The 13,133-nt window shown below is 38.6% G+C and overlaps 1 protein-coding gene across 1 annotated transcript in view; it reads right to left on the minus strand.

Annotated features, from left to right (window-relative positions):
* LOC134340415 (V-type proton ATPase subunit C 1-B-like) overlaps positions 1-13,133 on the minus strand; it is a 72,155-nt gene that overhangs the window by 18,363 nt on the left and 40,659 nt on the right. Inside the window, exons 9-10 of the mRNA XM_063037622.1 lie at positions 5,922-6,014; positions 4,549-4,642 (exon numbers count right to left, since the gene is read on the minus strand). Of these exons, the coding sequence (XP_062893692.1) occupies positions 4,549-4,642; positions 5,922-6,014 (187 nt within the window). The remainder of the gene's footprint in view (positions 1-4,548; positions 4,643-5,921; positions 6,015-13,133) is intronic.

Raw genomic sequence — 13,133 nt, forward strand, 5'->3', positions numbered from 1 at the left:
GCTCTTTTATTTCTTCGCTATGCACAGAAAGGTTGCCATCAAGATGAGAGTAACATTCCTGCTTAGCTCCCCAGATGAAACAGAAATGATGAAGGAGTGGCATGAGCAACTCCCAATGTCTTCATGTAGTCAGACTTGATGGTGAAGGGAATAGAGGATTGCTTGGGCCAATTGCAACAGCGCTCTGCCTGCTGTTGACTCTGGCCCCAGGTCAGCTAAAATCGGTCGTAGATGCTGATCAGTCTGGGTCCAAGCAGAGGACAGTGACATCATCCATGTAGACAGAAGCTTTCATCTGAGTGACCCACTGTTTAACATCATAAGAATCAGCTGTACTGTCACTGTCTTGCAGTATTTGACATGAAAATTGTTATTTTGTGGCAGCGATACAGTTCAGGCATAAAATCACAATAAATTACAAAATAAATAGTGCAAAAAAAAGGAATAATGAGGTATTGTTCATAATTACTGTTCAGGAAGCACCGCCTCTCAAATATCTGCATCCTTCCTGATGGACTCTGTACAGCACATGAACAAAATAGGAGAGTGGACAACCTTGGCTGCCTTCAGACTTGATGGGGAACTAACTGTTTTTCACATATTGCTGGGCAGTTCTATGCTTACCTGCTAATTCAAAGGTACCTGCTAATGCATCCTTTTGTTTCACTTTGAGTTGTCACTTAAATGTCCTACTTCAGCTTTGAAGAAAAAGTGTTTAAATCTTTCTAAAGCTTTCCATAAATTTGAACATCCTATTGCTCCAATCCCTAAAATGTTGTTTACAAAGAATTTTCTATCCTAATCCACTAGACCCAACAATCTGCTCTGGTGCACATAATTATGGAAACTATTTGACCCACAAACCATGAGAGCTAAGAGTCCCAATTTATAAACATTTAGAACTGACTTACACAGCAGGCAAAAGTTACTCCTGGGGTCTCCTGAGCTGCTTATTTGCATTCCCATTTTTTTTCCAGCCATTAGCTGTTGACAATTGTTCACAATAACATTGATTATATTTGTATGGTGTCTTTAGCAAAACTCTTCAAGGCACTTCAAGGAATGTTATAAAATAACACATGATGTAGACCCATAAGGAGACATTAAAGTTGGTCAATTAAAGTGATTTTATCAATTGTCTCAAAGGAGATATACGGTTTGAGGGAGATAAATCCAGATTTCAGGATCTAATCTGGTAAAAGCAAGGACACTAAATATGGATAGGTGAGGAGACTGAAGCATAGATATCTGGGAATGTAGAGGAGATCATAGAGACAAGGATAGGTTAGTTAATGAAAGCAAGGATTAAATGTTAGAAAGAAAGTTTTTCTTAACTTGCACCCAATTTAAGGTATGTGTAGGTGGATGAATGGCAAGATGAGATATGGGGGCTAAAGTTTACAAAGAGTAGAATGAGAGAGACCAGTCAGAGAGCACTGGAATAGTCAAGCCTTGAAGTAACAAAGGCATGAAAGAGTTTCAATTGCTCGAGCTAGGGCAGAAATGGGATTGGACTATGACACGTGTGATGGCCTTAAGAATAATGCAGATACAGTATGTGTTTGGAAACTTATGTTGAACCCTTATCCCCTCATCTCCTCTAACAGCTCTCAATGTGGAGCAAGTTTGGTGAACTGGCAGCACATTTTATACTGTACCTGATTTGTATAAATGAGACACTACATTTACACGATGCTATTTCTAATGACCAATTTCATTCTCCCACTGCCCTGAGTCCCAATATATAGCGTATTTCTCTCTCATCTTAAATGTGGTGTGGTATTTTGAACATCATTTGTTGCCTTCAATTAGTTAGAAGTATCATATTTTATTACAATTTATAGTATTTCCTTAACCGTGACACACACAAGTTAAATAATGGGAGCTGTGGTTTATCTAGAGGGGTTTTCAAAGTGGATCCAGAGCAACTGATGGACATGATCATGAGCATTTTCCAGACAGTTAAGGCCAGTGATATTAGTAAATTTTATCCAGCTGCCCATGTTATTTTTATCTTAACTATCATAATAACATTTGAGTTACATAACTGGAGGTTACTCAATGTTTACCAATCAATCTAATAAGTTTTGTATTCACTTTGAGCTTGATTTTTTTTTTCAAAATATTGCAAAAACATATCTTGTATTTGCACCTTGTGAAACATGATTATGATATGCTTTTAATACTTCTGAAGTTATAGCCTCAGTGCTTATAGTGGGGGTAACAATTTAATGTGCTGTTAGATGTGTTTTCCTAATTAGGCTGTCTGAGAGGACTGATTGTCACTTGCTTCCACTCCATTTCTTATCAATGGAAGATTTTACATGAATACTTTAATAGGGAGTAACCATTACAGGCTAGTTGCCAGTGGACTTCACAGAACAAGGTATGGGTCCAGTGTGACCAATTTTCGTAGCAGCATCTGCCTCCTATTTCTATGAATGGAGGATTGTTGTGGATCAGAAATTTTTAAAAGTGTTCTTCAAACATCCTACCAAACTTGGGTGGGGAAATCACTGGAACTTTGGTGGGAAGTTGGGAGTATTTCTGAAGAATTTCTAGCAATGATTCTGGTACCATATTATTCAGTGGAAATATTTTTAATCTGAGATTGATATCATTGGTGATCCACTAGAGAAAGACAAACAGTCAGACAACTAATCAAGCTCCTTTATCTGATCTCTGCTTTTCAAAACAAAAATCCATTTCCTTTCAATTCAGATCGAAAATATACCCAACATTTGGAGAATATAACATCTTTTGAAATGAAGATACAGAATTTGGGGGAGGGGGGTCATCAAACCTTATTAGCTTTAACAGGTTGACTAGATTCTATACTACCATAATTGACTGCTAAAGAAAAAGATTTATCCCCTTATCCCTTTAATTCTCCACCCCATTTCAACTCTGCCCTATCCGCTGCCAGGACTGGAGGGCCCAAATTAGAGGGAGAGGTTAGCCAATAGAAGTCTTTATTTCTTGAAACAAAAGAAAATGGTGCAGCTTTATTAGAATATTCAAAATTATAGCAGGCACAGATAAGATCTTTTCCCCAAGGTAGGGAAGTTCAAAACTAGAGGTCATAAGCTAGGCTAAGAGGGAAAAGATTTAAAAGGCAGCTGAAGGGCAACTTTTTCAAGCAGAGGGCGAGGAGTATATGGAACAAGTTGCAGAGGAAGTGGTTAAGGCAGGTACAATAGTATCATTTGAGAAGCACTTGAAAGGGTGAGGCTTAGAGAGATAAGAGTGGAATACAGGAAATTGGGACTAGCTGGGTGGCCACAGTGGTTGTCATGAACTAGGGTCCGAACGTGCTGTCTTGCTCTATGACTCTATCCATCTCTGGCTCCTGCACTTTTCTACTGAGGTGTAATATGAGTTTGAGAAACAGCCCCCATCTATCTACTCTGCACATTAGAACATTTTGAAATTCAACAGTTTCAGATAACTTGAATTCCCTGATTGTCTCAGAACAGACCAATTCTGCTGTAGATTTTCCATCTTTGATAATAATTTATTTTTATTTCTCATTAGCATTTTCTACAACTCTGGTCCACTATGCCACATCACTCAGTCACGTCAGTTACTAGAATTGCTGCCTGACAGCTCTAGCAATCCAATTTCAATCTTGACCTCCAGTGCTGTTTATGTGGAGTTTACATGTCAGTAATGACCATGTATGTTTCTCCCGATCTTTTGGTTTCTTACCACATCCCAAGGATGTGGAAGCTCTTTGGTTTGTCAGCCACTGTACATTGCCCATGTTGTCTAGATAAATGGTAGAATCTAGAGATGCTATTAGAAATGTATGGAGTTCATGGAAAATTAGGGAAGGGATATGCATCTCTGTAAGCCAGTTTAGACTTCATGGGCTGAAATGACCTTTCCATGCTGTAAGAAAATTAAATAATGCCCGGTATTTCACAGTTTTACATGTTCCTTTGTTTTTTTCTTCTTCTCTTCCTAACTGGCCTCATTAACCTATCAATCATAGGTTGTTGTTCCATCCATAGCTTATCAAACCAATCCTAATCATATCAGAGATGTTCCTTTTGTCCTATTCCTCTACAATTCTCTATGCAAGTTAAAACTAACTTTATTTTCTCTTTCCCAATTCTGATGAACAGCATTTTACCAAAAACATTAATTCAGTTTTGCCCTCCACAGATACTGCCTAATCTGCTGTTTTCAGCATTTTCATTTCTTTCATTTCAGACTTCCAGCATATAAAATTATTCTTTTATTCCCAAACCTTTATTCATATCGTATCCTATAAAGATTGTGGCTCTGAAGTACTTTTCCATTCCAAGCAACAACATTCCAATACAGATCTGTTTAATTTCCATTTATTCTATGCTAATTTTTCTCTATAGGATATACAACATACAGTTTAATCATAGGAGAGTGAAGATCTTATATCGCTTGAATGTAATTTGATGAAATTAGCACATAATATTTCATGAATGGTGGCACTTCATTGTCACAAGCTATAGATCACTACAATGTATAACATTTAAAAGTATTTGATGTCAGGACTAAAATACTCACATACTGTTGTTTCTTGTCCGCACTTAATCGTGTAATTTCCTCCTTTTCAGCATGCAATTCTTCTTCACTGTAGTTAAACTCTCGCACCATAAACCTAGAACAGAACAGATTTGAATACCTGCTGCTACCTGTATGAGTTCACAAGAGCTTAATTATCAGTCATCTCCACCACCTAGGTAGTAATTTGTCCACCTACTACAGAGCTCAATATATTGATGTTACACTGATACTACTAAAATGAAAATCAGGCACAGTAGATAAAGGAGAGAAGTTTGTTGTCAGATATTACCCGTGCCATCAAAATAAAAATCTACTTCATTTGATTTTTAAAGATCATACTGTATCCCAGCAATATATTAATCACAGAGCCCTACAATACTTTGTTACTGGTATTTTTGACTTCCAAACCATCCTACAGAATTCTCCATCTCAAACGTTCTTTATTCTAAGTAGACATACTGAGGTGAGCTTAACAATGAAAATTCCTTGAGTGTATGCCCTTATACAGCGTCATAGATAAATTTGGATGAATTATTCCTACTTTCTTTAAGTCAAGCATCACTTCACTATTTTTTAAATCACAGTTAAGGAGTCTGAGAGAAAAGTTCAAATGGTTTCATGAAGGCAGAGTAATTGGAGGTTTCTAAGAAGACTAAAATAGAGTCACATAACACAACATTAAAATAACATTATTTACTGTCAAAGAATATGACAGCATGTGTTCATATGGTATAACAAACATTCTAAACAATGCATATTCAATAAATTATATACAAATTTTGCTGAAGTTAATTGTAAGATTGTAACCGATGCTGTACATTTGTTCGCAAGACAGATTAAAACCACAGGAAAAGTTATTTTTGTCTTGTGTTGTAATAGTGTCATTTAATTTTGAAGGTAGGAATTGCATTCTCTGGTGAGCTGTTGCCTATTCCAACACCCATCTCCCAATATCTAAAACAGGGTAATATTGTTGCTACTGGACTTTCAATTGAAATATTAATTCCAATAGCATTCATTCTTCTAAATGAATTTTACTCCAGTTCATTAGTTTAAGATCCAGCTATCATTTCTTCATTTGTTCTTTTCTGATATCTGGCATGGGACATATATGACTTGAAAGATGTATGAAAATGCCATTTATCAGATTGTTATAATTTGGACCAAAGTAATTGTTACTCCTTTTTTAAAAATCAAAAACTAAAAATACATTAATCACAGAGGCATCAAAAGAGCCAAAAACTGCTACGAGAATAAAATGCTGACTTCTTAGTATTCCCAGTCACAAACTTACAGTCCAGTCTGCTTGGACTTCTAAAGGCAAAGAAATGACATGAATAATAAAACTATTTCAAAACACTTGCAAAACTTACTTGTTTTCTCGGGCTCTGATTTTGAATTCATCCACGGTTTTCTTGAAAAGAGTTACTGTAAAGAGGGCACCCTCCATATCCTCAATGATCATTCTGCAAATCAGAGATGTCTGTTTTAATTCGAAGAAATTTCACAGGTTTGGAAACTACTTTGTCTTAAAAGAAGACTACATGGAAAAAAGTGGTAAGAAGTTTGCCAGGAATAGCTTTGATAAAATCTCTAACAACATTTACAATTTGCACTTCACTATGGTAAATGAAATGACAATACTAAAATGATAAATGCTTCTAGGATAAGTGACAAACACAGCATCTGTTGTTAGTGATAGGTAATGTCTATCTATCTATCTATGCAAAGGGTCTCTTGGAGATGGGGCTTGATATTTATTTTTCAAAAAGTTATTACAATGCTCAAGTATAGTTAAAATCCAGTTTTTAAAAAAAAGCTCATGAGCCAAAAATGTATTTGCACAACTCTTTCTTTAAACAAATCTGTGCTAAACAGCTGTAAATGTGTGTAATCTGGGATGTTGCATTTTTGCAAACATATCTGACAGTCTTGGTGCTTGTATGAATACATCCACCGAATGTTTTATATCAGATTTTTGCTTACCCAAGCATTTTAATAGCCATTAAAGCATAACAATTTCCTGCTCTGTCTGATAAACAAATAGAAGCCTGGTTGGAAAATTCACTTTAAATATTCAGGAATTTAGTCGTTTGTGTCATTATCAGTGTTACAAACAACCATCAGTCCAAGTTGATGGTATGCAATTCTCTAAACTTCGTCATTCATTGTATTGGTTTGGAGCAGTGAAAGTTCATATCATTGACACTCAAGGCGATAGCAAAATCACATTCACCATTTATGTACTTCCAGCTACCACACTGCTGCTTGGAAAATCAACTGGAAAATACTGCCTTTTGTAGCATTATACAAATGAAAAATATATTTTTGTGTCTAATGGAAAAATGATAAAGAAAATTTTGGGGCCATTTTCCATTAATCAGGAAAATTGACTGGATCTAAGTTGCAACTGCGCCTTTTGCAATTTCTGTGTACTTTGAAAATGCCCATTATAGTCTGAACTTGTCCCAATCCCACCATCCTCTTCACTGCCACTGTCGTCCCCATTTTGCAAAACCCCCTCCACTTTGAATCTGCCACTCCTAATACACACTCACTTTTACCCATCCACCACTGCACCATTATCATCCTCCAAACTACAGATTCTGATATGTCCTCTACCCATCATTATCAATGCTGCTGATCTTGATCCTGCTCGTCCACCTCTTTACTCCCTCCTATCATCGAAACTGATGGTTGAAATCCATCACCCAATTTCACATCAACCAAACTGCACAGCTTCAATCATGCCCCTGCCAAGGGACCATCTTCAACCTGACCTCCAAATAGAGGACCAAGAGGCACAATTTCGGTGCTAAGGAGTCTTAAAGCCTGATCAGTTGCGCCTGAAAAATCCTTGGTGATCTGTTACTAAGCACATCTAAGTAACCCATTGGGTGTACTGGCATATGTACTATGTGTATTCATTATTTCTAAATCATTTTCTTTCTTCCCTTGTTTTAAATCTCCATGAATATTATGCCATTACCCTAAATTCATAAAGATAAAACTTAATGATAAATACTAGAACCACTTAACAACATCTACTAAGTTGAAATAAAAACAGGCAACACCTGTGGAAAGAAAAATAGTTAATATTTCAGATCAAACACACTTTAGACTTCTCACATTTCCATTACTGCAGATTTTCATCTTCCAAGATTTTTTAAAAACCCATCTGCTACATTGGACATGTTCATAGAAACTGAAGTTTTAACATTTATTGTGTGGTTAATTGCTAGAAGTGCAAGATTTTGATGGCATAGGTGGGAAATCAGTACTTCCAGTAACTGGAAGGTCTATGAGCTGGTCCTTATTAGGGGATCAGAGGTGGAGAGAGCCAGTAACTTTAACTTCCTTGGAGTTACCATTTTGGAGGATCTGTCCTGGCACCAGCAAGTGCCATAATACCACTGAACAGGCCCTACTGGCATTTATAGTGAGAGGATTCGAGTACAGGAGCAGGGAGGTACTACTGCAGTTGTACAAGGCCTTGGTGAGACCACACCTGGAGTATTGTGTGCAGTTTTGGTCCCCTAATCTGAGGAAAGACATCCTTGCCTTAGAGGGAGTACAAAGAAGGTTCACCAGATTGATTCCTGGGATGGCAGGACTTTCATATGAAGAAAGACTGGATGAACTGGGCTTGTACTCGTTGGAATTTAGAAGATTGAGGGGGGATCTGATTGAAACGTATAAGATCCTAAAGGGATTGGACAGGCTAGATGCAGGAAGATTGTTCCCGATGTTGGGGAAGTCCAGAACAAGGGGCCACAGTTTGAGGATAGAGGGGAAGCCTTTTAGGACCGAGATTAGGAAAAACTTCTTCACACAGAGAGTGGTGAATCTGTGAGTAAACAGTTGAGGCCAGTTCATTGGCTATATTTAAGAGGGAGTTAGATATGGCCCTTGTGGTTACGGGGGTCAGGGGGTATGGAGGGAAGGCTGGGGCGGGGTTCTGAGTTGGATGATCAGCCATGATCATAATAAATGGTGGTGCAGGCTCGAAGGGCCGAATGGCCTACTCCTGCACCTATTTTCTATGTTTCTATGTTTTCTAGCTCTTTGAGCCATGCCACTCAGCAACCCTTGACAACTTCGAACTTAATCATGGAACAATTTATAATGACCAATTAGCCTACTTGATAAGTCCCAAGTAGGAGGAAACTGGAGCACCCTGAGAAAATCCACACATCCCACGTACAGACTCCTTACAGAAGACATCAAGATTGAACTCTGCTGTAACTGCATCACACTAACTGTTACACTACCATAGTGACCATTTACAAAGAAGGCACTTCAGCATTTTTACTTTCTTAGAATTTTGCACAGATTTAGCATGGCATCTAAACTTTGACAAACAACTACAGATGGATAGTGGAGAGTATCCTAACTGGTTGCATCACAGCCTGGTATGGAAACACCAATGCCCAGGAACGGAAAAGCCTTCAACATGTAGTGGATACAGCCCAGTCCATCACAGGAAAAACCTTCCCACCATTGAACATATCTACAAAGAGTCCTGCCACCAGAAAGCAGCATCTATCATCAAGAACCCTCACCATCCAAGCCATGCCCTCTTTTTGTTGCTGACACTGCGAGGGAGGTACAGGAGTCTCGGGGCTCACACCACCAAGTTCAGGATCAATTATCACCCATCACCCATCAGGCTCCTGAACCACCGTGGATAACTTCACTCACCTTAACAATGAACTGATTCCTTAAGCCGTGGACTCAATTTCAAGGATCCTATAACTGATGTTCACAATATTATTTATTTATTTGTTTTTTGTATTTGCAGCTTGCCTTATTTTGTACATTGATTGTCAGTTTTTGTGTATAGTTTATCATTGATTCTATTGTATTTCTTTGTTCTACTGTGAATGCAAACAAGAAAGTAAATCTCAGGGTAGTATATGGTGACATATATATACACTATGATAATAAATTGATTTTGAACTTTGAACTCTGTATTGCATACAAGCTTACTTATGATGGGAATGATGATCCTAGTGTTCTGTGGCGTATTAAGCGAAAATAAAGCAACTTTATGTGTTTTGGTGCATTTCAATGTTGAAACACACAGCAAAATGCTATTTTCATGAGTTTATTAATGGAACGTATGGATAATATCATTTAACATATGACTTGTTATTTACTTAAACTTGCTGAACCATTGTTCAGTGTTCATCATTAGCTTCAGTGCTATTTTGCAAGTACGACCTAGTGTATTACAAAGAAACAGCTGACTTTTGGAGTTTTGATTAGTGATTTTATCAGAATATTAAATGAAAGTAAAAATCAAGTACTTGCACTCCTAATGATGTTCTGTAGAAAGTTCAAGTAAATAGAAAATGCTGCATATATATCCAACTTTATTGGAATTTTCCATCCATTTATAGTGCACTAAGGTAAAATTCCACTCTACTCTTATGCCTGTAGCCCAGTTCTGAAGTATATGTTATAATACAACAGTCAAAGTTAATTATTCCTATGTGTTTCACATTAGCATACATAAATAAGTCATAGTTCAGGAAGAGTCATTTTGATTACATTTGCAAAATTTATTTTCAATAAAAATTAAATGGTTCAAGATTTTCCTCATAAGTATATAAATAAAAGGCAGCATCATGTGCCATTTTAAACTTTGCATCAAGTTTCCCCCAACAATCTTAAATTATCAGCAATAATTAATCTGCCTAACAATCATTTGATTATTCTTTGCCCCCAGCAATAACCTACAGAATATAGAACAGTACACCACAGGAACAGGTCCTGCAGCCCACAATATTGTGCCGAATCAATTGAATTAGCAATCAAATAACCAACTAAACTAATCCCTTCTGCCTACACAATGTCCATATACTTCTATTTCCCTCATATTTATGTGCTTATCTAAACATCTCTTAAAAGTCTCTGATGTATCTGCCTCTACCACCTCCCCAGGCAGCGCAACCACCACTCTCTGTGCAAAATATGTCTCCCATATCTTCTTTAAACTTACTCCCTCTCTCCTTGAATGCATGCTCTCTGGTATTAGAAATTTCAAACACGGGGAAATGATACTGTCCACCTTCTCTATCTGTGCCTCTCATAAACTTAAAAATCTCCATCAGATCTCCCTTCAGCCTCTGCTGCTCCAGAGAAAACAACCTAATTTTGTCCAACCTCTCATTATACCACATGCCCTCTAATCCAGGCAGCATCCTGGTAAACCACGTCTACACCCTCTCCAAAGCCTTAACATCCTTCCCATAATGGGGTGACCAGAACTGCATGCAGCACCTCAGATGTGTCCGAACTAGAGTTTTATAAATCTGCAACATAACTTTTGAACTCAAAGCCTCAAATAATAAAGGCAAGCATACCATATGCCTTCTTAACCACTCTATCACCCTGTGTAGCCACTTTCAGGTAACTATGAACTTGGACCCCAAAATCCTTCTGCTTATCAACACTTCTAAGGGTCATGCACTTAACAGTGTATGGTCTCTTTACATTTGACCTACCAAGATGCAATACTTCACGTTTTCCAGGTTAAGTGCCATCTGTTTTCTCTGCAACTGATCTATACCTCGCTGTATTCTTTGCCTGCTTCTGTGCTATCCACAACACCACCAATGTTCATAACATAGAAACCCTGCAGAACAATACAGGCCCTTCAGCCCATGATGCTGTGCCGAACATGTACTCACTTTAGAAATTACCTAGGATTACCCATAGCCCTCTATTTTTCTAAGCTCCATGTACCTATCTAGGAGTCTCTTAAAAAACCCTATCTTATCCACCTCCACCACTGCTGCCGACAGCCCATTCCACGCACTCGCCATCCTCTGCGTAAAAAAAACTTACCCCTGATATCTCCTCTGTACCTACTTCCAAGCACCTTAAAACTGTGTCCTCTCGTGCTAGCCATCTCAGCCCTGGGAAGAAGCCTCTGACTCTCCACACGATCAATGCCTCTCATAATCTTATACACCTTTATCAGGTCACCTCTCATCCTCTGTCACTCCAAGGAGAAAAGGCCAAGTTCACTCAACTTATTATCATAGGGCATGCTCCCCAACCCAGGCAACATCCTTGTAAATCTCCTTTGCACCCTTTCTATAGTTCCCACATCCTTTCTGTAGTGAAACTGACCAGAACTAAGCACAGTACTCCAAGTGGGGTCTGACCAGAGTCCTATAAAGCTGTAACATTACCTCTTGGCTCTTAAACTCAATCTCATGGTTGATGAAGGCCAATGCACCATCGGCCTTCTTAACCACACAGCCAACCTGCGCAGCAGTTTTGAGTGCCCTATGGACTCGGACCCCAAGATCCCTCTGATCCTCCACATGGCCAAGAGTCTTACCATTAATACTATATTCTGCCATCATGTTTGACCTACCAACATATGCAAACTTACTAACCTACCCATTTACATTTTCATCCAGGTCATTTATACATATCAGAAACAGCCCAGGTCCCAGTACAGAACCCTGCAGAACACCACTAGTCACAGACCTCTAGCTAGACTAAGTCCTTTCAACCACTACCTCCCTGTCTTCTATGGCAAGGTAGTTCTGAATCTATACTGGCCAATTCTCCGTAAATCCCATGCATCTTAATCTTCTTGATGAGCCTCCCATAAGGGACCTTGCCAAACATCTTACTGGATTCCATGTAGTCAACATCCACAGCTTTACCTTCATCTGTCACCCTTGTCAGCTCTCAAACAATTAAATCGAGTTAGTAAGACATGGCTTGCCCCACACAAAGCTATATTGGCTCTCTCCAATTATGCAATGGTTTTCCAAATGCTCATAATTCCTATCCTTGAGGATTGACTCCAGTAACTTCCTTACCACTAATGTCAGACTCATTGGTCTATAGTTTCCAGGATTATCCCTGTTTCCCCTTCTTGACCTTGCCTGTAGCTAGAGGAGATGTGAAGATATTGTTCAAGGCCCCAGCTATCTTATCCCTTGTCTCTCACAATAAACTGGGGTATATCCCATCGGGCTTGGAACCTTATGCATCTTAATGCTTTTTAAGAGACCCAACACTACCTCCTTTACCTCAAAATGCTCTAGCATATTAATACAATAATTTCCCTATCCTCCACGTCCTTCTCCTTGGTTAATACTGATGTAAAGTACTCACTAAGGACCTTGATCACATTCTCCGCATCCAAGCAAATGCTCCCCCTGTAACACCCTGGGAAAGGTTTCACTGCTAATGTAATGTTTTTTTCTGTAGCAGCAGTGTTTGGGTTATGGCTAGAGATAACGGGGGCTTTGGAATGTGAGCAGTACAGTGAAGAGAGTGTTTTTTCTTGTTGGGAGCCTGAGAATGAGGTAATCTGGGTCATTTGTTCGGCAAGAGATGAAGAGAGAAGATGCCAGAAAGGAGGGGTCTTAGACAGCAAAACGGAGTGGGGCCAGGAGTCGACGAAGCCTGGGGAAATTGATGGAGGACCAGCGAAAGGGAAACCATAAGCTCCAACTTGTGCACATTCGACTGTTTCATTAAAATGGGCCCTTTTCTTTTTGTTTTTCTTTACTAACCCTTTAGTCAAATTAAGAATTATAAAGCTAAATTGT

The sequence above is a fragment of the Mobula hypostoma genome, chromosome 2, assembly GCF_963921235.1.
Source record: "Mobula hypostoma chromosome 2, sMobHyp1.1, whole genome shotgun sequence".
NCBI lineage: Eukaryota > Metazoa > Chordata > Chondrichthyes > Myliobatiformes > Myliobatidae > Mobula > Mobula hypostoma.